The sequence below is a fragment of the Nansenia antarctica genome (assembly GCF_963989245.1).
Source record: "Nansenia antarctica genome assembly, chromosome: 1".
Lineage (NCBI taxonomy): Eukaryota > Metazoa > Chordata > Actinopteri > Argentiniformes > Microstomatidae > Nansenia > Nansenia antarctica.
In genome coordinates this window covers 40,309,013-40,332,370 of record NC_137674.1, presented here as the reverse complement: position 1 = coordinate 40,332,370, position 23,358 = coordinate 40,309,013, and the positions used below count along the sequence as shown (strand labels likewise).

The 23,358-nt window shown below is 41.5% G+C and overlaps 2 protein-coding genes across 2 annotated transcripts in view; one reads left to right on the top strand and one right to left on the bottom strand.

Annotated features, from left to right (window-relative positions):
- Positions 1–1,069: 1,069 nt before the first annotated feature.
- Positions 1,070–10,136, top strand: LOC308149938 (thyrotropin receptor-like; the record flags this gene model as incomplete). Its single annotated transcript, XM_080522816.1, has 10 exons — positions 1,070–1,101; positions 4,362–4,436; positions 5,008–5,082; positions 5,690–5,764; positions 5,855–5,932; positions 6,462–6,530; positions 7,462–7,539; positions 7,926–8,114; positions 8,697–9,732; positions 9,885–10,136. 10 exons carry the CDS (start codon positions 1,070–1,072, stop codon positions 10,134–10,136), a joined length of 1,959 nt encoding a protein of 652 aa, XP_080378942.1.
- A 4,336-nt stretch (positions 10,137–14,472) lies between these two features.
- The window catches only part of ston2 (stonin 2), a gene marked incomplete at its 3' end in the record, with an annotated part of 21,313 nt that continues 12,427 nt past the window's right edge, over positions 14,473–23,358 (bottom strand). Inside the window, exons 4-8 of the mRNA XM_080522805.1 lie at positions 20,576–22,005; positions 20,137–20,469; positions 19,417–19,639; positions 16,751–16,953; positions 14,473–14,553 (exon numbers count right to left, since the gene is read on the bottom strand). Of these exons, the coding sequence (XP_080378931.1) occupies positions 14,473–14,553; positions 16,751–16,953; positions 19,417–19,639; positions 20,137–20,469; positions 20,576–22,005 (2,270 nt within the window). The remainder of the gene's footprint in view (positions 14,554–16,750; positions 16,954–19,416; positions 19,640–20,136; positions 20,470–20,575; positions 22,006–23,358) is intronic.

Here is a 23,358-nt window from a genome sequence, read left to right as displayed (position 1 = left end):
CAATGCCACCTTAGTAGTTGTCTACTTTTTATATACTGTATATGTAAGATGGCCTACTTTTTGTATTGTCTGCAAAATAAAGGTTTTGACTGCTTTCTTACCATCAGTTTTTAGGTTTCTGTTTTTAGTGTTTCAGTCCCGCCACATCACATTAAAGGTATCAAAAAGTCCGAAAATAAAAGTCCCCCCCAAAAAAGTTTCTGAATAAAAGTCTGGAAAAAAAAAGTTTCAGAATAAACATCTGGGAAAAAAAAGTTTCTGAATAAAAGTCCGGAAAAAAAAGTTTCAGAATAAAAGTCTGGGAAAAATACGTTTCAGAATAAAAGTGCCCCCCCAAAAAAGTTTCAGAATAAAAGTCCCCCCACCAAAAAAGTTTCAGAATAACAGTCCGGAAAAAAAGTTTCAGAATAAAAGTAAAAAAAAAAAAAAAAGCTTCAGAATTTGTTCATGGAGGTAAATGAAGGCTTGGACAAGCTGGGACTGAAATGGGACAAACTGGCAGGTGTTACAACAGACGGGTGTCCAAATCTGACGGGGAAAAATGATGGACTTTTGAAGCGAATGCAAGACAAAGTGAGTGAAATGGACCCTGAACAGAAATTGGTATGTTTACATTGTATTATATCAGGAGGTGTTGTGTAAGTCAGTGCTAAAAATGTATGTTGTAACTAAAATAGTTAACTTTATCAGGGCAAGGGCATTGAATCACAGACAGTTTGTTGCACTTTTGAAGGGGCATGAGACTGAACATCGTGACATAGGCTACCACACAGCTGTCAGATGGCTCAGCCTGGGCAAAGTGCTTAAAAGAGTATGGGACCTCAGAGCAGAGATTCAAGCGTTCTGTGAAAGGGAAGAACATCCCAGAGCTCTCAGATGCAGACTGGATGGCAGATTTTGGATTTGCTGTAGATGTGACTGCACTAATGAATGAACTAAATACCAAACTTCAATGCAAGGGCCTTTTTGTACATGAAATGTACAGCAGTTTCTCTCCAGCCAAATTGAGAACAACATTCTCACCCACTTGCTATCACTAAAGCAAGTCACACCCTCAGCTGATCACCTCATGGTACTCATCCATGTTAGGAGCTCTGCATGGTGAGTTTTCAAGGCGATTTCAAGACTTCAAAACAGTTAAGAATGAAATGAACATGATTTGTTCTCCCTTAACGTCCAGTGTTGATAATACACCCAGCGACGTTCAGCTCGAACTCATTGACCTGCAGTCTGGCAGAGCACTTTAAGTCAGTATCACTGCTGGACTTTTACTCATCTCTCAAAGAGGAGAACATTCCACACATGAGGAGGCATGCTCAGAGAATGCTAGTTCTCTTTGGATCTACCTACACATGTGAACAAACATTCTCAAAGATGAAGTTCAACAAATCCAGATACAGATCCTCTCTCACTGATGATCACCTGTCAGCTGTCCTTCACATCTCCACCTCAGACATTCAACCAGACTTCAGTGCACTTGTTCAAGCCCAAGGCAGACTGGACTTTTCTCACTGAACACAAAAAAGAACAGAAAAATCTAAAGCACTTGTTGCTTTTTCTACTCAGATGCTTAGCTCTGTGGGTTGTAACTTTATAGTTAGTTAGACAGTTAAAATAGATTGATTAATATGTTACATGTTTGATTCACAGTTAAAATAGATTGATTAATGTGTTACATGATTGATTCACAGTTAAAATAGATTGATTAATGTGTTACATGATTGATTCACAGTTAAAATAGATTGATTCATGTGTTACATTATTGATTCACAGTTAAAATAGATTGATTAATATGTTACATGATTGATTCACAGTTAAAAGAGATTGTTTAATTAATATGTTACATGATTGATTCACAGTTAAAAGAGATTGATTAATATGTTACATGATTGATTCACAGTTAAGAGATTGATAAATATGTTACATGATTGATTGACAGAAGTACATTTCTGTTGTATTAGCTAAGAAGAAGAAGAACTGCAGGTTCCAGAATGTCTTGTAGAAAGACGTTATATAAGTTGACAGTTTGTTGTTTTTGAGAAATGTGAATTATACATTGAATTGAAAGTGAATATCTAATAGCTCGTTTTATTGAAAAAGAAAGTGTTCACAAGTGTATGTCAGCAGATTTGTATATAAAGAACCTTTCGCTTTTGATGGCAACCTTCCTTGCCATCATTTCAGAAGATAGAAATACTACACTGTGACTCGTAATGTTGTATGTGATGTTAATAAATAATAGGCACAAACTGATGTTGCAAAAGGTCAAAACTATAGCTGCATTTACTTCCCTGTGTTTAAATGAGTCCACTTGCTCTTCTATATTTGACCTACTCCACATTTTAATAGCCTTATCGTAACATGTATTCTTACCAGTAGCAGCTAGTCAAAACCATATCATTTACAGCTTTTTATAAAGCGATAAAAGTAATATTGAGCAGAATTCAGCCTACTGGTCCGGCCCTCCACAATAGTCCCGGTTTCTCATGTGGCCCATTGTGAAAATTAACTGCCCACCCCTGGCTCTGTGCGAGCCCCCATTCGAACCGATTGATACTGTGTCGCTTGCTCGGCTGTCTCATTGGTTTTGCCCATGCCAGATGCCACTCCCCCAGCCACGAAACCAGAATGACTAGAATTTACGTAATGCCAAAATATCACATTGAAATGTAATGTACACATCTTGAAATGTACACATCTCTAAATGTAATGTACACATCTCGAAATACAATGTAGGCCTACACATCTCGAAATACAATGTAGGCTAGCCTACACATCTCGAAATACAATAAGGCTGTATTGTTTTCATTTTGGCACAAATATTCATTTTTTTTGCATTGATACATGTATTGCATTTTGATGTGTGTATTGCATTTCGATGTAGCCTATGTAATTGTGGCACGAATCGTCCTCCATAATAAGGAGCCACTTTCGATTAGATAATCTCTGGTTGACGCAATTCATGCGTATCTGTCAAGAACTGTTCGGAGTGTTTCTCGGGGCGCATCTGTCAAATCAGAGGAGCAGGGGGCTAATGCGACGAGGGGGAAATAGGATGAGTGGACCGTTAAGATGCTTGATGGGGTCTTGTTCCATAACTCGAATCGCGTTAGAGGTCTGGGGTTGAAAAGTCTGGAGGACAATGAATCTTACTACTCGTTTGTTTTTTCTTTTAATCTTACCACCTGTCAATTATACTATTGATGATCTTGAACTTTGCCCAGCTTTGTGTGACTGCACTAAATGGGACACAAACACAATTTCATGCTACGAAATTGATGTGATACCGACATTCCATCCCAACACTCAACAGTTGTAAGTAGCCTGCTATGCAATGTTGGATTTACGTGTCTTTATTAGCCGGTCAGTGATCCGAAAAAGTTAAACGGTGTTTTATTAGGCAGTTAGTTAAAGAAATTAAGAAAACTGAAGTGGTTGGTATATATAGCTCCATCAATGTGACTCAACGTACATTTCATCGAGTACATGTATGGAATGTACTTGAGTCAGATAGATGGGGCGAGGTGACATCGTGATTAATACATGTCTGTCTCCCATGAGAACAGTAGCTGTTGATCCCCAATTCAATACGTTATGTAGATTTAATTACCTCCACCTATGCGATTCGACGTACATTGCAGGCTACACTTTCATATTGAATAGGTCGTCAATATGTGGACTTCCGTGAGGGAACAGTTCATAGAAAGGAGAATACAAGTTATAATCTATGCTTTATAACAGGTGGTTGGTGGAGACAAGACTTCACTCAATCCGACAGGATGCGTTTGCCAACTTGGTCAACATTTCTCACATGTAAGTTAATTAAAACTATAGCCCACATTCCGTTAGGTAACAGTAAAATATGAGATGTTGATAAGTCTTAAATGTAAATGATTCATTCATTCTATGTTGGAGAAAAAAGTTTTGACCAGAATGAAAGTATTTGAGGGCATGTTTATTGTATGTCTTCTCTTACGCTTATTTGGTTTGTGGCATGTTATTATATGTTTGTTTTTTCAATGTATTTATTTAAAAAAAATGTTTTAAAGAAGAACATTCAACATGTCCTAGTTGATTTGCTACTAGAAAATCCAAAAAGTACCAATGCACACGAACTGGGAACTAAGAAATACAGCAGGCCTACAACATGACATGTTCATCAATTGAATTTTTCACAAAAAACCTTTTAAAGCAATAATAATTTCATTCTGATACACTATTCCTTCATACCACTCGTTTGGTTTGTTTGTTTGGGTAGAATAGGGCAATCAAAATTGCATACTCAACTAAGGGGTCACATTGACAATAGATAACGTCCCTATTGTATACAGCTTCTCATGGTCATCTTCATTATCAAACAGTTACATCTCAGAAGATGAAACTTTGGTGCGGTTGGAGATACACTCCTTTCGCAACCTCCCCAAGGTCACCCACATGTGAGTAGAAAACACGTAAACATTCACTATTGCTCCTTCTGGTTCACAGTATGCAGCTCTCCTTGAGGCTGTAATACAACATGTTTGTTTAAAAAGTTATTTAGAGTAGACCATCGATTTAATCTGCTCTTTGTTCACTTTCAACCAGCCCCTCCTGGGTCTTCTAGAGTTGTCAAACACTGGGAGGCCGATACTTTAACTCTCTTATAGTACATACACACAAGATACCATATAATTCATAAACATATATAGGTATGTATGTATATTGTTTGTCCTGTGGTGTGTCCTCAGCAGTTTCACTTTGATCCTTATACTTTCTATATATTTGTATGGCTTGATTATGCATTTATCAAGATGTGATAAACTCAATGACTTGAATGTTTTAATATTGCTTTATTTGCTATAATCATCTTACTGCATGTCATTAGATACAGATACATTTAGAATGTTGTTTCACAACATTCTTTGTGTGCGTACACCATAGAACTTGATACAGAATGTGTGTGCATGAGTGCATGCGTGCATGAGTGTACAAAACAGGCAGTTACCTATGTTGGTGTTTATCACACAGAGAAATAAGCAGTATCAGGACACTGTCATATATTGACCCAGAGGCATTCAAGGACCTGCCAAATTTGAAGTACCTGTAAGTCCACATTTATATTTGATTCATTTAATTTCATGGCAGCTTTTGTGATAACCCCTAGATAATCAGCAAGCTGCCAATTTGTCATGGGCTTGATGATGAGTTGAATCAGTTGTGTTTTAACTGGGATAGAGAAGAAAATGTGCAATCCCGTGTGTCCTCTGGACCAGTTTTGATTTAACATATTAAAAGCAATTTTTCTTAAATCATCAGATGTGAAATGTCCTCTCTCCAGAGGAGTTTAGCACTGTTACTAATAAAAAAAATATGCACAATAAACAGAGATAAAGGGAGATTATGCGTAGGGTCATCTCACAAAAGATACGGTATATCTGTGGCAGACATTAACGTAGATATGGGGGGGAAAAAGATACAAGCTGTGATGTTTATCTCCGGAGGACACATTGCTTTTTGATAGTTATGATGCAGTCAATTTACCAGTGTATTTGTTGTACACTGATGGCAACACCAGGATGCATTGCTATATAAAGATACCAAGATTAATTAGTAGTTAAGCACCATGATTGTGCTTGTCAATACTGGATAGGTGTGTGGACACTGTAGATGGCATGACATCATGTGGATTAACATCTTGGCTTCACTGCAGGGGGATTTTCAACACTGGCCTTCTCTCTTTCCCTGCTCTCGGTAACATCCGATCCAGTGGGGAAGAATTCATTTTGTAAGTAATTACATAAATCCTGGATAACCACCTTCAAACCTTTTTTTTATTTTTATGTTAATATGTTTCTCAGATTTCTCTTTTCAACAGGGAAATTGTGGATAACCTCTTAATAAAAGTAATACCTGCCAACTCTTTTAATGGAATCTCAGAGGCTGATCTGACCCTGTAAGTGGAGATTCAATTTCAATTTTCTGTGAATATTGCACCATTTCAGAGGCGGTTGGGCTATTGCCTCTGCTAACTCACAACCCTGGCTAATAGGGGCCATTTTTCAGAACATTTAATATATAAAAAATGAACCTGTCAGATCCAAATGATCCTATTGACTTATTTCTGTCCCAACCAAATCTGTTCCCCCTTCAGTTTAAATCAAATGTCATCGGATCATATACTGTATGATCTAAACCCAAGCATTGACCTCATAACAGAACCTATGCTATTTTAAGAATATACAGCATCAGCGCCATAGGAAAGAATAGGCTTCATACGTTTTTGACAGAAAAGAAAACTGGCCCCAGGTGGACAAGCCTACAGTCACTATCAGGAATATGGGTTCCTAGGGTATCTCTCCTCTCTATCCTCTCTATGCAGTGCAACCCAACCTCCCTGCCAGATGGCTTTGATATACAGATAGATTTGGTAAAATGAGGAGACGGTGCTTTCTGTAACTGAAGAAGTCATTTGTGTTTCGCAGGATGCTGAATAGCAACGGGCTGACTGAGATCCAGCCATATGCCTTCAATGGAAGCAGATTGGAGGAAGTGTATGAAGTCTTGACTTATTGAGATTATCTAATAACAATGTCAATACCATGATACTTTGCTTCGAAACTTCTAAAGCAATATCCCTTCTTCAATACTTTTGATTGCTGTGATCGATACCTTTGGAATTACAGTATGGAGGAGGGCTGATTGTGTCCACGATATCTGTAACCGTAGCAGTTACCCCTTCTTATAAACAAGTGGCTTTACATAGATCTTGAACACCTCTTATTCTAAAATGTGAAATAATCTAATAGTTATGCTTACAGTAGATGATGCTTACAGTTGGTGATGCTTACAGTAGGCACCTCCAACACTGTAGTGTTCTTCAGTTCCCAGAATGCCATTTCAGATTAAAACTCTATACTCTCCTACTGACTGTGAGAGATCAGAAGACAAATAAGTTGTGATCCCGGCATAACAAGATTACATTATTTTGCATTCACATGTCCTCTTTGGACAACATTAGAGCAACATAATGATTTCCCATCTAAATTGGGGCACTACAGGCCACAAAGAAACTTCTTGGCTTAGATTTTTAGAGGGAGAAACTAGAAGTAAACATGTGCGTGGGAAATAGCAAGTGTTCATATACTCTTGTTGCAGATACAGATTCACTCAATTCACAACTTGTAATGCCATGCTCTGTCACTTTCTTTTTTTTTTAAAGTAATTTTTTCTGAGTGGGGCAGTCACTCATATTTTTCATTTTTATTGACAGTACAGTATAGATTATGACAGGAAGGATGGGTGAGAGAGAGAGGAGGGATGACATGCAGGATATGTCCCCGGCCGGAATCGAACCGGGGACCCTGCGGTTACATGGTCGACGCTTAACCCGCTGCGCCACCTAAGCGCCCCGCTCTGTCACTTTCTTAACTGTCTTTTATTCCATCCCTCTTTTTGTCATTTTCTATCATTACGTTTTCTTAGGGACCTTCACAGGAATGTGAATTTGATGAGGGTGGACGAGAGGGCTTTCTTTGGTGTGATCAGTGGTCCAACTCTTTTGTGAGTGATTGTCTTGCTCTGTTCCAATGTTCGTCGCTGTAGACTACTGTAGGAAGGGCAATGAAAATAGTGTCATAGCTTTTCCAGACACTTTAAATATGTGCAATGTGAAAATGTGTCTGAATTACACTGGCACACAAGCATTTTCAACATATGTCTTTTTTGGATTATGAATTCATAGTTAATTGCAAGTGTATTGAAGTTTGTATGTTTATTTCATTGTATTTAATTATATTGAAATTGAATTGAAAAAATTATCACACATCGGCCAACATGGGAACATGTTCATCTTGTGTGGCATTTCAGTAGAGTGAAGAATAAGTAGGGCCAAGAATAGCTATGTCCTTGTCTCCTAATGAACAGACTCTCCCTTTTCCGTTTCCAAGAGATGTTTCAGATTCCAGAGTGAGCTCCTTACCAACAATGGGCCTGGAGGCCGTTGAGAATCTCCGGGCTAAAAACACTTGGGCCCTCAAGAAACTACCCCTCCTCAGGTCCTTTCAGTATCTGCAGAGTGCTGAGCTAACCTATCCTAGCCACTGCTGCGGCCTTAAAAAGCTGAAAAGGAGAAGAGGGTGAGTAGAACAACTGGTCCTCAAAAAGGTTTCCCACGCACATGTTTACTTCTAGTTTCTCCCTCTAAAAAGCCAAGAAGTTTCTTTGTGGCCTGTAGTGCCCAATTTAGATGGGAAATCATTATGTTGCTCTAATGTTGTCCTAAGAGGACACATGAATGCAAAATAATGTAATCTTGTTATGCCAGGATTACAACTTACAACTTATATGTCTTGACTTACTTTACTAGTGGGCTCTAGAGCCAGTGTCCAGTAAATACATTAGATGCTAATTGTGACATGACTTAATTGGATAATTTTCTAGTCAAGAGTAAAAGCATGAGGCAGGTTTGAAAAGGGTCTGTGATTGTCCCTATGAGGGTCCCTATGACACACAGAACATGACCCTCTAGATTTGCTTAAAAATAATTGCTTGAAATACATTGTTTTTTTCGTGAGGTTTCATTAGGGTCTAATTCATGTCAGAGGTATACGGGAATTGACAATACAATATTGCTAATATCAGACTAATTATATATATGGATATCTTTGATGCTCTAGACACATGGAGATTGTCATTTGCAATCTGACAAGCTCTGGCAGGCAGCAGAGATTAAAGAGGTCTTCATTAACTCCTTCTCCGGGGTATGAGGGACAGGAACCGTACCCGCAAGACTACCACCTCCAGCCCAGCAACAGCACCCATGACTACCAGTATTACTACAGAAGCTACAGCTGTCCCCTGGGCGACTGCCCTGACGAGGAACTGTACGTGGAGTTCCCCACGGAGCCCTCGGATAACAGCTTGGATGCCCTGTGCGATGATGACGGAGAGGACCAGGGGGTTCCTTGCACGCCCATGCCTGACGCCTTCAACCCCTGCGAGGACGTGATGAGTCTGGGCTTCCTGCGGGTGTCCGTGTGGCTGGTTAGCCTGTTAGCCATCCTGGCAAATCTTCTGGTGCTGCTCATCTTGCTGACCAGCCACTACAAGCTGACAATCACCCGCTTCCTCATCTGCAACCTGGCCCTTGCTGACCTCTGCATGGGGGTGTACTTACTGCTCATTGCCTCTGTTGACCTATACACACGCACCCAGTACCACCACTACGCCATTGCCTGGCAGACAGGTCCCGGATGCCTCCTGGCGGGGGTCCTCACAGTCTTCGCCAGTGAGCTCTCCGTCTACACACTGACCGCCATCACCCTCCAGCGCTGGCACGCCATCACGTTCGCCATGAGGCCTGAGCGCAAACTGCGACGACGTCATGCGGTGGGTCTAATGTTAGCTGGTTGGCTGCTCTGCCTGCTGCTAGCATTGTTACCACTCGCTGGCATTAGCAGCTACCAGAGAGTGAGCATCTGCCTGCCCATGGATACGGAGACGGGCGCTGCTCGAGTCTACGTGGTCTCCCTGCTCGTGCTCAACATCCTGGCATTTGTGGTGGTGTGTGCATGCTATGTGCACATCTACTGCATGGTGCACAACCCCCAGCACCCGTCCAGCAGAGGGGATGCCAGCATGGCCAAACGTATGGCTGTGCTCATCTTCACCAACTTCCTATGCCTGGCACCCATTTCCTTCTATGGTCTGTCTGCTACGCTGCTTCGACCGCTCATCACTGTGTCTGACTCAAAGGTACAGCTCACTTTTGATTATGCGCATTAACCTTATAAGTTATTAATTATTCAGTAATTACTATTTGAGTAAATACCTGGACAATAGCAGACTGCAGGATAAATCATTACTAAGTGTTTATCTTTAATTCAGTTATCTGCTCATCCCTACAGGTTCTGCTGGTGCTGTTCTACCCTTTGAACTCGTGCGCTAACCCATTTCTCTATGGTATTCTTACACGGGCGTTCCACGGGGATGTCCTAATGATGCTGAGCCGGGTGGGCCTGTGTCAGCGCCAGGCCCAGCTCTACCGTGGCCAAGATGTATTTGTCAGCCCTAGTAAGAGGAAGCAGGGTGTCCCCCAGACCAGACATGAAAACCTGGAGCTCCTTGACCTCAGCAACCCCAAGCTTCAAGCAACCTAACCAGGGGGAACCCAAACCTCCTCCAACCATCACAAAGAATGGCAATCAGAGTAGGGTTGAGTGAAGGTGTAATCTTTTTCTCCTCCGGTTAATTCTCCTCCAGTGTGTTCCACTTTGTCCTCTAGTTATCTCCTGTAGATCAAACTGTACATGGAATTTAAAAAGGAAATGCATTTTTTTTCTTCTAACAAACCCTGTTGGAGTTATTTTTAAATTTTATTCTTGAGGCGATACTTTCAAAGTGTACAAGGAAGAACAAATTAAGGTTATACAAGTCTAAATATATACTATAAAAATTAACAACTGAAGCAAGAATTCTAAGTGGTGTGTAGCCAACAAATGTGTGTGCTTGTGTCTGTTATGTGTGTTAGGGGTGTTATTGTGTAGTCATAGTCAATTTATTTAAACACGCACCAAACTACACCGGTTTAGGGCGCCCTGGGCACGGACTGTAAAACACTCTAAAACATGATGGAATAACACAGACAGGTAAGGACAGCGAAATAAACAAACAAAATAAACATAGAGGACGTCTAACATTCATAACCGCACACATTTAAAGACAGACATTCATACTATAACACATCAGGAACATCTCAGTAGCCTAGTTCATGGCAGTAGTGCGTTTTAAGCGCAGTCTTGAAAGTCTCTAGATCGAGGGCGGTCTCGATGTTCAGTGAGAGGTCGTTCCACAGCCATGGAGCTGCCACTGCAAAGGCCCGATCACCCCTCGTAACCAGCTTTGATCAGGGCCAAAGGACCATCAAGAGTCTCTTTTTGTCAGATCTGAGGGATCTTGCGCTGGAGGCATAGTCCAAGAGAACTGTACTTAACAGGGAGCCAATGTAGAGAAGCCAGGATTCCTGGTACACGTCAGCAGTCTGGCAGCAGCGTTCTGAACCAGCTGCAGACGGTTCAAAGTCCCATCAGCTATCCCTGTGTAGAGAGAGTTACAGTAGTCGAGGCGCGAGAAAATGAGCATGATGATGACCCTTTGCAGGTGCCGAGGGGAGAGAAAGGACTTTTAGCAATAGCAATGCACACATCTCCAAATGCAATGTACACATCTTCAAATGCAATGTACACATCTCCAAATGCAATGTACACATCTCCAAATACAATGCACACATCTCCAAATGTAATGTACACATCTCGAAATACAATGTACACACCTCGAAATACAATTCCGTATTTTTGCATTGTATTTAGTGTTACACGTGTATTGCATATCGATGTATGTATTGCATTTTGATGTGTGTATTGTATTTCATTGTGGCACGATTCGTCCTCCATATGATTGGGCACACCTGTGCTCAATCCTCAATCATGGGTGGAGGTGGAGGATAGAAGGCTGGATGGAGCCAGTGGGCCAGTCCACAACTTGAGAGTTGTGTGTGGGGTTAAAGCTTTAGTCTGTTACTGTGTGTTCTACTATAGTATCTTTCTGTGTGTTTGTTGCTAGTTAGCTTAAGTTGCTAGTTACTGCTACTGTTTGGTTTAGTGTGTGGCTACTACTTATAGTGTGTCAGTGACTTTGATTCCTCTTTTCTGGGAGGGAGTGTGTTTTGTTAGTCTTGTGTTTGAATCACTTTAAACTTACCTTCTACACTGCTAATGTACTTTACACTGTTTATTAATATTTATCCGCTCTCTCCTTTTTATAGAGTAGTTTTAAGTTAAAGAGTTTCACAGGAACCTGTTTTTGTTTTTGTTTTACCTTTATACAATAAATCTTATTTTATTTATATTCTCCCGTCGCCTCTGGTTCTTGTCCACCGGTTTATCATATTGTTACTCCCCATATCCCCTAGATTCTATAGGGGTTGTAACAACTTATTATACTCAAACACCGTCCTATTAGGAAAATAACATAACATACACAATTTTGGCTAATGTCCCCATGCAGGTGGAATAAATTGTTACCAAGGCAATGTTTTGAACTGACTAATTTACCATAACTTGTAAACTGAAAAAGCTACTTCAATTTAGAGGGCAAGAATCATCCAGCAACGTTGCAAGTGGGCCATCCGTTATCATATATCACGACAAGCAAAGGGTCACTGTCATTGTATAACACTGATACCACACCAACGAAGCCTCTCTCTGATGGCTCTCACTCTCTTTCACGCACGCACGCACGCACGCACGCACGCACGCACGCACGCACGCACGCACGCACGCACACACACACACACACACACACACACACACACACACACACACACACACACACACACACACACACACCTCTACCTCTCATCTGAAATAGAAGTCTATAGTGTTGTTATGTGAGAATCAAACAAACATAACAAAACAAAAGCACTATTCAAGACAAAATATATTTATTTCCTTATTCCCCAGTCTGAAGTATCAACATTTTCATCAAATATACTTCTTTCGCAGTTGAGTATTCCAGTTTAAACCATTAAGAGGTACATATCTCATTTGTTTGAGGGAGATAGCAACAAACAGATGCCATACAAAACCATGTTATAAAAACAGACTGATCCCACCTAGGATGCATCTCTTAAGTCGGTTTACTGTACTGTACAAAAGCAACAATGTGCAATCAATATGGAGTTATTTTGTCAAGATTTGATCTAGTTCATCAAGATGCTCCGAAAATCCTACCTAACTGTATACTTCTACCAGCATGCATGCTTTCCTGTCAAATCTTACCATCAAGGCTATTTGACGTAGGCCCAAATCCAATTTAATCCATAGCAGTCCTCAATAAAATAATGTCCCCAGTGTGAAACTGAAACAGTTAGAACTACATTTCAATACGCCTTCTTGCTGCACAGTAACAATCTTTTGTTTAGTTTTTCCAATACAGAGTAACAAGCTGTTATATAATTACATGGACCCTTTTTAAGGAACAATTGTAACAATGTCCAAAATAAATCCAGCTGCAGAACTTGCAATCAAAACCAAATGCCCTTTGCTTATTCATACTTGATTACAGTAGGTATTTCAAGTAAGAGACATATTGCAGAGAAGCCTTTTTTACACACAAAATTGGAATTTAGCAAGCTACTGTAGTTAACAATATATTGAAGCTTCTAGAAAAACTATTGAAGCAGCTAGCATCCAATTAGGCTTTTATGTAACGTCCAGTGCAGCACATACTTTTGTTCATACAATAACTCGTTCACATTGCATTGATGTTAGTAGTACAGATGCACATTGTTCATATAAAGCACGTGTAGTTAGTTACACAGAAGCCGAAGCACGATTCCCACCCAAAAGACAAAACATACATAATTGCAGCATTTTCAAATGCACAGTACATCACTGAGGGCAACTTTGAATTAAACAAACCAAGCTAATGTTATCATTAGCAAATGAGAAACTTAATTGGTCTTATTGGCTATTTGCACACAATGTTAAGATTTAGAAATGACAAGACTTCAGAATATAGTGTTAAGGCCTCATTTGAAGAACGGAAATTGAAATCATGTAGAGAACACATTTTTATCCTGACTAGGCAAGATTAAACACATTCATTAGGTAGGGTTCAAAGTCTACTGAATAACATTGACCCTGCTTAGTACGGCATGTAAAAAAATACATTTTGCTCTGTCATATTTCACTATGCACTTATGTCAGTTGAAGAAATAAGTAAAAGCCTTTAATGAAATATATGGGACAATAATGTATATTTGAATGCATATAAATGCATACTTGTCGAGCTAGCCACTGTGCGTGATCCCCACTCTATAGATGAGACAGGATTAAGAGCACTTTCGTCTAAAACCTCTGAATTGAGATGACTGGTGTTAGAATGACCGAAGCATCTGGCTTCAGCCTACCGCACATTGCAATGTTGAGATCCCACTAGACCAAACATACAGTAGGTCAGTTACTGCACACCAATGACATTCCTACCAGTCGGTAAGACCAACTGTGTCTCTTAAGTTTCCCTGGGTGGATCTCTACCGTAGGTTACTGCTGTTCTGCCCACCCCCTCACTTCCTTTCCTGTGTCACTGTGCGAGAGACCAGGTGATCCAGTAAAAAATAAGTTAATCATAATACAAAACAAACACTTTCCCATCAATAAGACCTGTCTGTCTGAATGAAAAACAAGCTAAACATCGAAACCAAACCCCCAAAACAACCCTCAGTCTGCTGAAGGTTTCCCAGACTCAGAATCAGAATCAAACTCCAGTCCTGTTCCTCAAAGTGCAAAAAGTGACTTTCCCCCTCCTCCTCTTCCCAAAGTGAGTAATCCTCACAATTGTGTATCCATTGGTCTATCAATCTATTCATCCATCCATCCACCATCTGTCCGTCCATCCGTCCATCCGTTTGTCCGTCTGTCTGTACGTACGTGCTCATTGCTGCGCACATTCTCCAGGCTGGTCTATTGTTGATCTGCTGTCTGAGACACTGTCTCTCTTCTGCTCTATGGGTACCTGGAGAAACAGGAGAGAGAGTAAGGAGACAAACAGCAGGTTAGGCCAAAGTTAGGAGTTGAAACGCCTACATAGGGGGTAGTGGGGGTCTAGTGGATAGTGAGTTGGACTTGTGATCGGAAGGTTGTGAGTTCAAATCCCACCTGAAGCCACACCACTACTAGAGTGCCCTTGAGTAAGGCACTTAGCCTTCAGTTACTCCAGGGGGAATGTCCCTGTAATTCGTAATTGTAAGTCACTTTGGATAAAAGCGTCTGCTAAATGGCAAAATTAATAAATTAATTAAAAATTAATACATTTACACCTCAAACAATAGCAACAATAGTTGAAATTAATTAAGAGAACAAATGCTGTGGACTAAATATTTTAAGACAGAAATGCTATGAGTGACGGACAGTATTTAGTTAAACAAGAGGTGGTAGTCTTTGACCACAAGGTGGTAATCATAGCCCCTCTACTAGGATACATTAGAAATGAGCCTAATAAATGTAGATTTGATGAAAAACATTACTTGCATTACATTACATTACATTTTAAACAACAACAAATGTGTCAACCTTAAATGATACATTACACCTGGCTGAAGCTGATCTCTTGATCTGCATACAGATCCATCAGTCAGACTGACCTCAGAGTGGGATAAAGAATTACAATATCGTGGAAAAGTTCATTTTCTTTTAATTTAATTCAAAAAGTGAAACTCTCATATATTCTAGCTTAATAAGTGCAATATTTCAAGCCTTTTTTATTTTAATGTTGATGATTACGGCTTACAGCTCATGAAAGTCAAAAATGCAGTAACTCAAAATATTAGAATATTACATAAGACCAATCAAAAAAAATACGAATTACTGCATGAATGCGGCGTTGGTCAGTGGTCCAAAGTCCTCTTTTCATATTAAAGTAAATGTTGCATTTCATGCATTTCAGTTGCTTGAAGACCAGTGTGAAGTTTCCACAGTGATGATTTGGGGTGCCATGTCATCTGCTGGTGTTTGTCCACTATGTTTTATCAAGCCCAGAGTCAATGCAGCCGTCTACCAGGAGATTTTAGAGCTCTTCATGCTTCCGTCTGCTGACAAGCTTTATGGAGATGCTGATTTCATTTTACAGCAGGACTTGGCACCTTGCCAAAACTACTAGTGACTGGTTTAATTACCATGGTATTACTGTGCTTGATTGGCCAGCCAACTCGCCTGACCTGAACTTCATAGATAATAAAAGGAAGATGAGACACCAGACCCAACAATGCAGACGAGCTGAAGGCTGCTATCAAAGCAACCTGGGCTTCCATAACACCTCAGCAGTGCCACAGGCTGATTGCCTCCATGCCACGCCACATTGATGCAGTAATTCATGCAAAAGGAGCACTAACCAAGTATTGAGTGCATAAATTAACATACTTTTCAGGTCAACATTTCTGTTCTGTTTGATTGGGCTTATGTAATATTCTAATATTTTGATATAGGCCTACTGGATTTTTGAGCTGTAAGCTGTAATCATCAACATTAAAACAAAAAGGCTTGAAGTATTTCACTTTATGTGTAATGAACCTAGAATATATACGTTTTTTGAACTTTTCCACGCTATATATATATATATATATAATTATTTTATTTTTTTACTTTTTAGATGAACCTGTACATTCCTCCTGCCTCTTTACAATAAAAAAAAAAAACATGCTTTTAACTTAATTTGGATTAACGGCAACAAGCTCTCATACACTGATGATGCTTAAACTAGATGATTAATCTTTTAGGTTTTTACCTGGACAAACTTTTCTGTACAATGAATACATTCATTAGAAAGTGTTGTCTATGTACTCATAGATGTTGATTAGGGGATGAGTTCCAGGGGAAACTTTGCACCTCTAGTAGAAGGGCAGTTAGTTGCTGTTTGTGTTGATCTGCAGTAGCACTGTGTTAATAACTGTTTGCAGGAGGCAAAAGGGACTCGTTAATGATATGTTTGGACTGCACACAGAGAAAACAGGGTTACTGAGGAGCCACTGTACATATTTGTGTGTGTGTGTGCGCGAGTGTGTTTAACCACAAATGGCCAGAGCAGCCCTCTCATAGAGCTACATGTAAGTTTGTTATAAAAAAACATAATAAAAGGCACACACACACACACACACATGCACACACGCGCGCACACACGCGCACACACGCGCACACACACACACACACACACACACCTGGTAGGAGTAGTGTGATTTGTAGTTGATCCACTTTTTGACATCAGTCTTGTCCCCAACACCAAGAGAGCGGACCGTGGTTTTGGAGGCGGATGCTGCAGGCATGTCAAACTCCACCTCTAGGTGGCGCTGCAGTGAGTCAGGCACTTCTCTGTCTGAACCCAGTTCCAAACGACAGAAGAAGGTGTGAGGGTGACCTATCGCTGGAAGAAGAAGACAAGGTTTAATACTTCATGCCCAATGTCACATTGTTAGGAAAGAGTATACAGTATGTATGTATGTTTATGGAGGTTTGGACATGTGACCCTCATGAGTCACGGATTCAAGTAAGGACAAGAAAGGAGAGAGGGCTAGGAGAAATGAAACAGAAACAGGAAACAGAAACAGGAAATGCCATGGGATAACTCAAACGTAGTAGGAGAAATCTCACTCTCCTTTCCTCAATCTGCCCTGACATAAGAGAACTGAGCAGATGAATGAGCAATCCTCCATCTTGCTTTTACTTTTAGCCAGTGTTCAAACATATGTAAGATAAGAGAGATGAGACCAGGGGCCTCATGTATAAAGCTTTGCGTAGACCTGGCGTAAAAAAAAAAATCAAGATTCTGATTTATAACACAGTGCGCACGCATGTCCCACGCCTGTCCCATGCCTGTTTCCCTTTAATCACCCCTCAAATCACAATCAACGCACATGAATGAGTGTCTTGTCCCACCCTTTTAATACTCATAGTTGCCTATAAATGGTCTGGGAAATGTGTGTAATTGTGTATAATTGATTCCTATGCAAACCAGAGACCTATGCAAGATATTAATTCCAAAATTACATGAACTATTATCCTTGTATTAAAATGGACTTTTACTCAAAAAAGGTGGTTTCTGGGGTATTGTGTGTGGATTGATGGCAAATAATGTTTATTTAATCCATTTTAAATTGAGGCTATAACACAACAAAATGTGGAAAAGGTGAAGGGGGCTGAATACTTTCCCGAATTAACTGTATATGAGGCCCCAGGAGAGGAAGCCACTATAGTTGTACAGTGGGTCTATTTAGAAGCACCCCTCCTATTCCTCACTGTCCCTTATGGGGACTGAAGAGATTAATGTAAGAAGTAAAAAAAGACATGGCACTGTTGGCACTGTTACCAGACTATCTTTTTTTATGATACTAGAACGATTCATTCCATCATTGTACTTGAAACCAGACAGGCAGTCTAACATACAAGACCATGAAGGAAGGCACTATCAATGGGCTGACAAGAAAAAGACAAACAGCGGAAAGTGGAAAGGACAATGTCTGTCTCAGAAATCTACATTTCATCAGCAGATAGAGGAGAGAAAGAGAGAGATTGACTGACTATAGCAACTTAATGTCTGCACATACAGAAAGACCCCTCTACCTAGATACTTGGCTAGATCCGAAAGGATTGGATAGACGTAAGCAAGATGGCTAAGCGGGCCAGGTTGAGCGATTGCAATCTTGCTTATTCTGTACCAAGCCTCTCAGATCTAGAAGAGTGTCTGAGGTGCTATGGGTGTTTTTTGGACAGGTTCAGAGATAGAGAAATAAAGTGTGGCAGTGCAAATAAAAGAAAGGGGAGAAAGATAGAAAATGGCAGGCATGGCCCACTTGTGAACAGAAGAGAGGACAGAAAGAGAGAGTGAGAAGCGCACAATAGAGATGACATCCCTGTGGGTTTGTGAAGTAACGAATAGTGACAGCTAGGGCTTTGTCTAGCCAATCACCACACAGAACAGGCAGCCATGCTGACGGACTATTGAAATGCCGGTAGGGATGGGTATTCTAACAGAGACATACCAACACGAGCCAGGAGCATGCATGTAAACACACACACACACACACACACACACACACACACGCACACACACACACACACACACACACACACACACACACACACACACACACACACACATACATACACACATACACACATACACACATACACACACACACACACACACACACACACACACACACACACACACAAATGGTGAGGACTTGTGAGCCAATACATCCGCAATCCTTGGGTGGCACTGTTGATGGATTATTTAGGGTTAGAGTTTTGCTGTTAAGCTGAAGAGCACTGTATATATGATCTAGATTTCTTTATGTTATAGCCTCAAGAAGTATATCAGTAAATAAAGTATGTCTGAGGTAGATCATTTTCTTCTGTTTATCTTACTCTAAAAGGTTTCACCCATGGAATTTCCTTGTATATGTTAGCCTACAACTAGCTACATGTTTCTATGTTTGCTATCTGTCAATCTGTGGGCTTGCTATGTCTGCAAATATGAAATATGTTTGGCAGTGGTTTAAGCAGGGGATATCTGAGTGGAAAAAATATAAAATAGCTGAGAAGACAAGATGGCGGTGTAGAGTGCAGACACGTTGAAACTAGATCCTCGTTTGAAATCCTAATAGCCTTTCTGATACGTAGCCTATACTAATTGATTATTACTACACCAACTTGGAACAATACATTTTAACCAAAATGCCTCTGAAAAAGTATGAAGCAGCAAACTAGGAGGATAAAACCACACCCTCACCACCTGATAATGCTAATGGCAGCGGCCCCACCACCTCTGGACCCCTCCACTTCCCCACTGAAATGGATAGGGGAATCATTTAACACTCCTCCTTACCAGAGTTTTTGTCAGGCAGCCGGCTGATCCTCCACACGACAGCCTTGAAGGCCTGCTCGTACTTTGCTGTCCCAAGCGTGACCCTCATGACTGGCTCTGACCCGGAAGTGCTTGCCATGCCAAAGCTGGCACCCTTGTTAAACCGTGCCTTCAGCGACCTCTCACCCATGACCCCATCCCGCCGGAAGTTCTTTGCCCAGATCTCTGGAATGGGATACCGAACCTGGGGGTTGGCACAACAAACAACATTATATTTATTTTTTTTTAAGTTGTTGTGTGTTCGATATGACACATTATTAGTTTTACTATGTGACAGCAGCTGGTGAAAGCGGGAACAAGTCGTCAACCGAATGTGCAGACTTTTATTTCGAAAAATCGAAATAAATGTCAACGTTGTTGAAAATCAATGACACACTCGCTAGTCAAGCCAAAACGCAATGCAATGGATTCGTTGAGTAATCCCTACTACTACCTAGTTTAGTGTAGAGTAGTGGGGATTACTCACCGAATCCATTGCATTTTGGCTTGACTAGCGAGTGTGTCATTGATTTTCAACAATGTTGACATTTATTTAAATTTTTCTGAATAAAAGTCTGAACATTTTGATTGGTTGCCAACTTCTTCCCGCTTTCACATATGGTAAAGTCATGTTTCCTATAATTTGTCAAGATACTATCATCGCTCAGTTTTTGCGACCAAACATTCAAGCCAGGTCCATACCGCCACGTTCTCGCAGGGGATGAGGTTCAACGCATCCCGATTGGAAGAGAAGCCCTGTGACATCAGCAGCCAGGACTGAAGCGTGACCTCGGCGCCGCAGATGGAAGCGACGGTGCGGAGTGTGAAGGGGAGGGTCTTCTCGGCGAAGGCAGTGCGGAAGCGGAGTAGTTCGAAGCGGCGGCAGGGCGAAGGGGTGAAAACGATGGAGCGAGATGAGAGGAACTCCAGCTCGTCTGCGTGCTCATCATGCAGCTCACAGTCCCGCAGGCGTATCCAACGTGTGGTGGTGTTGGGGATGATGTCATGCCTGGAGACCACCTCTTTACCTTTGACCTGGATGTTACACAGTGAGAGGGTTTAAAACCTGTATTGACAACCCACAGTTTTACTACTAACATTTGAAGTAAGAATTTACTGAGTGAAAATCCAGGTTTCCTACCTGGATATCATTAAGTCCAAGTCGACAGCCCGGAGATCCAGAGGTGAATGCTAGCACGTGAATGCGTGTGATCACTAGCTGCTTAAGAATCCTCCCATCTATCTCGCCAATCGTCCCATAGAAATCATCCCTCACCTCTACCTGCACTTCCTCCTCCGAAAGCCCGCCCCCTATGGGTGTGGTTGGCCCAGGTGACCCTGTTCCCATAGTCGCTGCTGGCAACCGCCTCAACAGCTCATCCAGTGCATAATGGAAGCTCAAGTAATCATTGTAACAGGTGGTGCCCAGTTTCACCAGCTGCTCTCGGATTGGCTGGTGTGTGACGGGCGATTTGGGCTGGATGCGCCTCCTCTCGCGGTATTGGATGAGATCCACACTGATGGTGTGGACTCGGCCAGTCTCCTCATAGCTCTGGAGCCGGTGCTCAGAGGCTTCGTGTCGTGGTTCCAAACGGAGGGTCCGGAAAGGCTTGTCTAGCCCCCGCTCGTAGAAGAGCTGGAGGATCCCCTCGTCAGACAGTCGTACGTAGATGGGCCCCCAGTGGCGGGACGACATGATGTTCTTCTTCTCAGGGATGCGGAGGAGCATGGGCCAGCCTTCCTGGGTGATCATGTGATCTGGCTGGTAGGGGCTCTCCTCCTCCCCCTCCGCTCCCTCCATTCCACCCTCTTCCTCCCCTTCCTCAAAGGGGTCGTCCGGGAGTGTAGGACTGCCCGGGTCATCAGGGTCCGATATCTGCAGGTTCCTAAGCTGATCTAAATCCAGTCGGTCTGTGGGAGGACTGTCATGGCTGACCACCCCTCTTTCTTCCCTTCCACCTGAGGGCTGATACTTAGAGAAGAGTAAGATGGGTTCCTGTTTGTCATGGGAGGTGTGGGATTGGAAGAAAGGCGAACTGAAGGAGAAAGTGCAAGGAGGACTCTCCAGGTGGGTACCATTACTATGCGTCGTAATCTTCACTTCCTGTTTACTATCTGCTTCCTGCTTACTGTCAAAGTAGGAGCTAAAAGGGTTAATGGGAGAGGGCTGGATGTTGTTGAACTCTTCGTCAAGGAAAGGGTTCTTCTTAGTATAGGGGGCGCTGTTGTGGGCCAGTGGGTCAGATCCATTTCTTGACCCACCGGGGGTAAGGTCCAGGAGATGGCGCTCACCCCCGCGGTTTTGGTTCTGATTCTGGTTGCTCACAGGGGAGCCAATCAGGTTACTATTGGCATCTTGGAGAGAGGCGTGGCTAATATTGTCTAGTTTGATGTGATATGGTCGCGCAGGGCGTTCAAGGCGGGAAGCCTCCTCGTCATCGTCAAAGGTTACCCAGGTGGCAAAGCGGTTGGTGGAGGTGGTTTCTGATTGGCCGTTTGTCTGTTTGGCGCTAGAGGTCCAGCTGATAGAGTCCATGTCTATGCCCTCATCATCTGGGAAGACTGAAGAGTCTGCAGAAATAGAAACACATATGAATCAGAAGTGAGTTTCTTAGTAAATAACTGTTTCTACTCTGTAAGTCTTGAGTATCGTTTTGATTCGATGCATAACCTGTGCGTTGACTGTAGTGTTATTCAAAGTATTTGCATGCCCTGGGTTATTGTTGCAAAAAATAACACTGCAGCGCATCAGCACATTTGACAGGCCAACACACACTACTGTATCTGCACATACACTATCTGTATAGGCACCAGTGTTCATTTCATCAACACAAATAATGACGAAATATTTGTCAAACAGCTATTTTCCCACAGCAAAAGATGAGACAATAACTGACTAAATAGACTAAGATTTTTTCCGTTTTTCTTTTGGTTGGTATCTCTAAAATCAGACTGGAGAAATGTAAGTGTTATTTGCTTGGTCCAATAGAAAACCTAAAAAACTAACAAAAGCAATGTTGTTGGTGGGAAATGAATACCATGCCAGGTCTTTCGTAAGTCAAGAGAAGAAAATGTTTGCACCTACAAACTGACAGGGTAAAATATCTCAAGACAGTCAGTGAATTCTGTGTTTGAGAGGGTCGTTTTGGGAATTTTTACAATAGCTAGACTAAATAATTGTTAAAAATGTCGGGCTATTTAAGAGTAGACTAAATCTAACACTGATCGGCACGCACCCAAGAAGTCACCTATTAACTTACATAACCAGGGTAGGGCAGGGCTAATGAATGAATGGTCTTTATTGTCATTGATATAGTACAGGTACCAAACAACGAAACACTTGTTACAATATTAAGTAGTGTAACATCCTGTTCATGGACAGAGAGGGACTGCGTGTGTATGTGTGTGTGTGTGTGTGTGTGTGTGTGTGTGTGTGTGTGGGTGTGTGTGTGTGTATGTGTGTGTGTGTATATGTGTATATGTGTATATGTGTGTGTGTGTGTGTGTGTGTGTGTGTGTGTGCGCATGTCCAAGCATGCATGCGTAACTGCATGCTATCACAATAACACTGCTGACTCAGAGGGTTGTGTCTGTCTGTGCCAGCAGCCACGGAGTGTTGGCCACCGAGACATTAAATCATGGCAACTTCTTGTTAGTGTTCCTTGTACTGAAACTACACTCATACTTAACTCAGCACACGATAAACTGAGGAGACTCATGAAGAATAATTGTACACCTATTGTACAATGTTGAAGAATCTGAGGCGAACAAAGAAAAAACTTCGAGCTCAGTTTCAGTATATTTCAAACTCCACATTGTTGTGACTGGCTGGCTGTTTCGCCCTCAGGTTACTCATTCTATCTGTTTCTATTTTCAAGGCCCCATGTCAGTGAATTGAGTGCCTTTTCTCTCAATTCCTTTCTT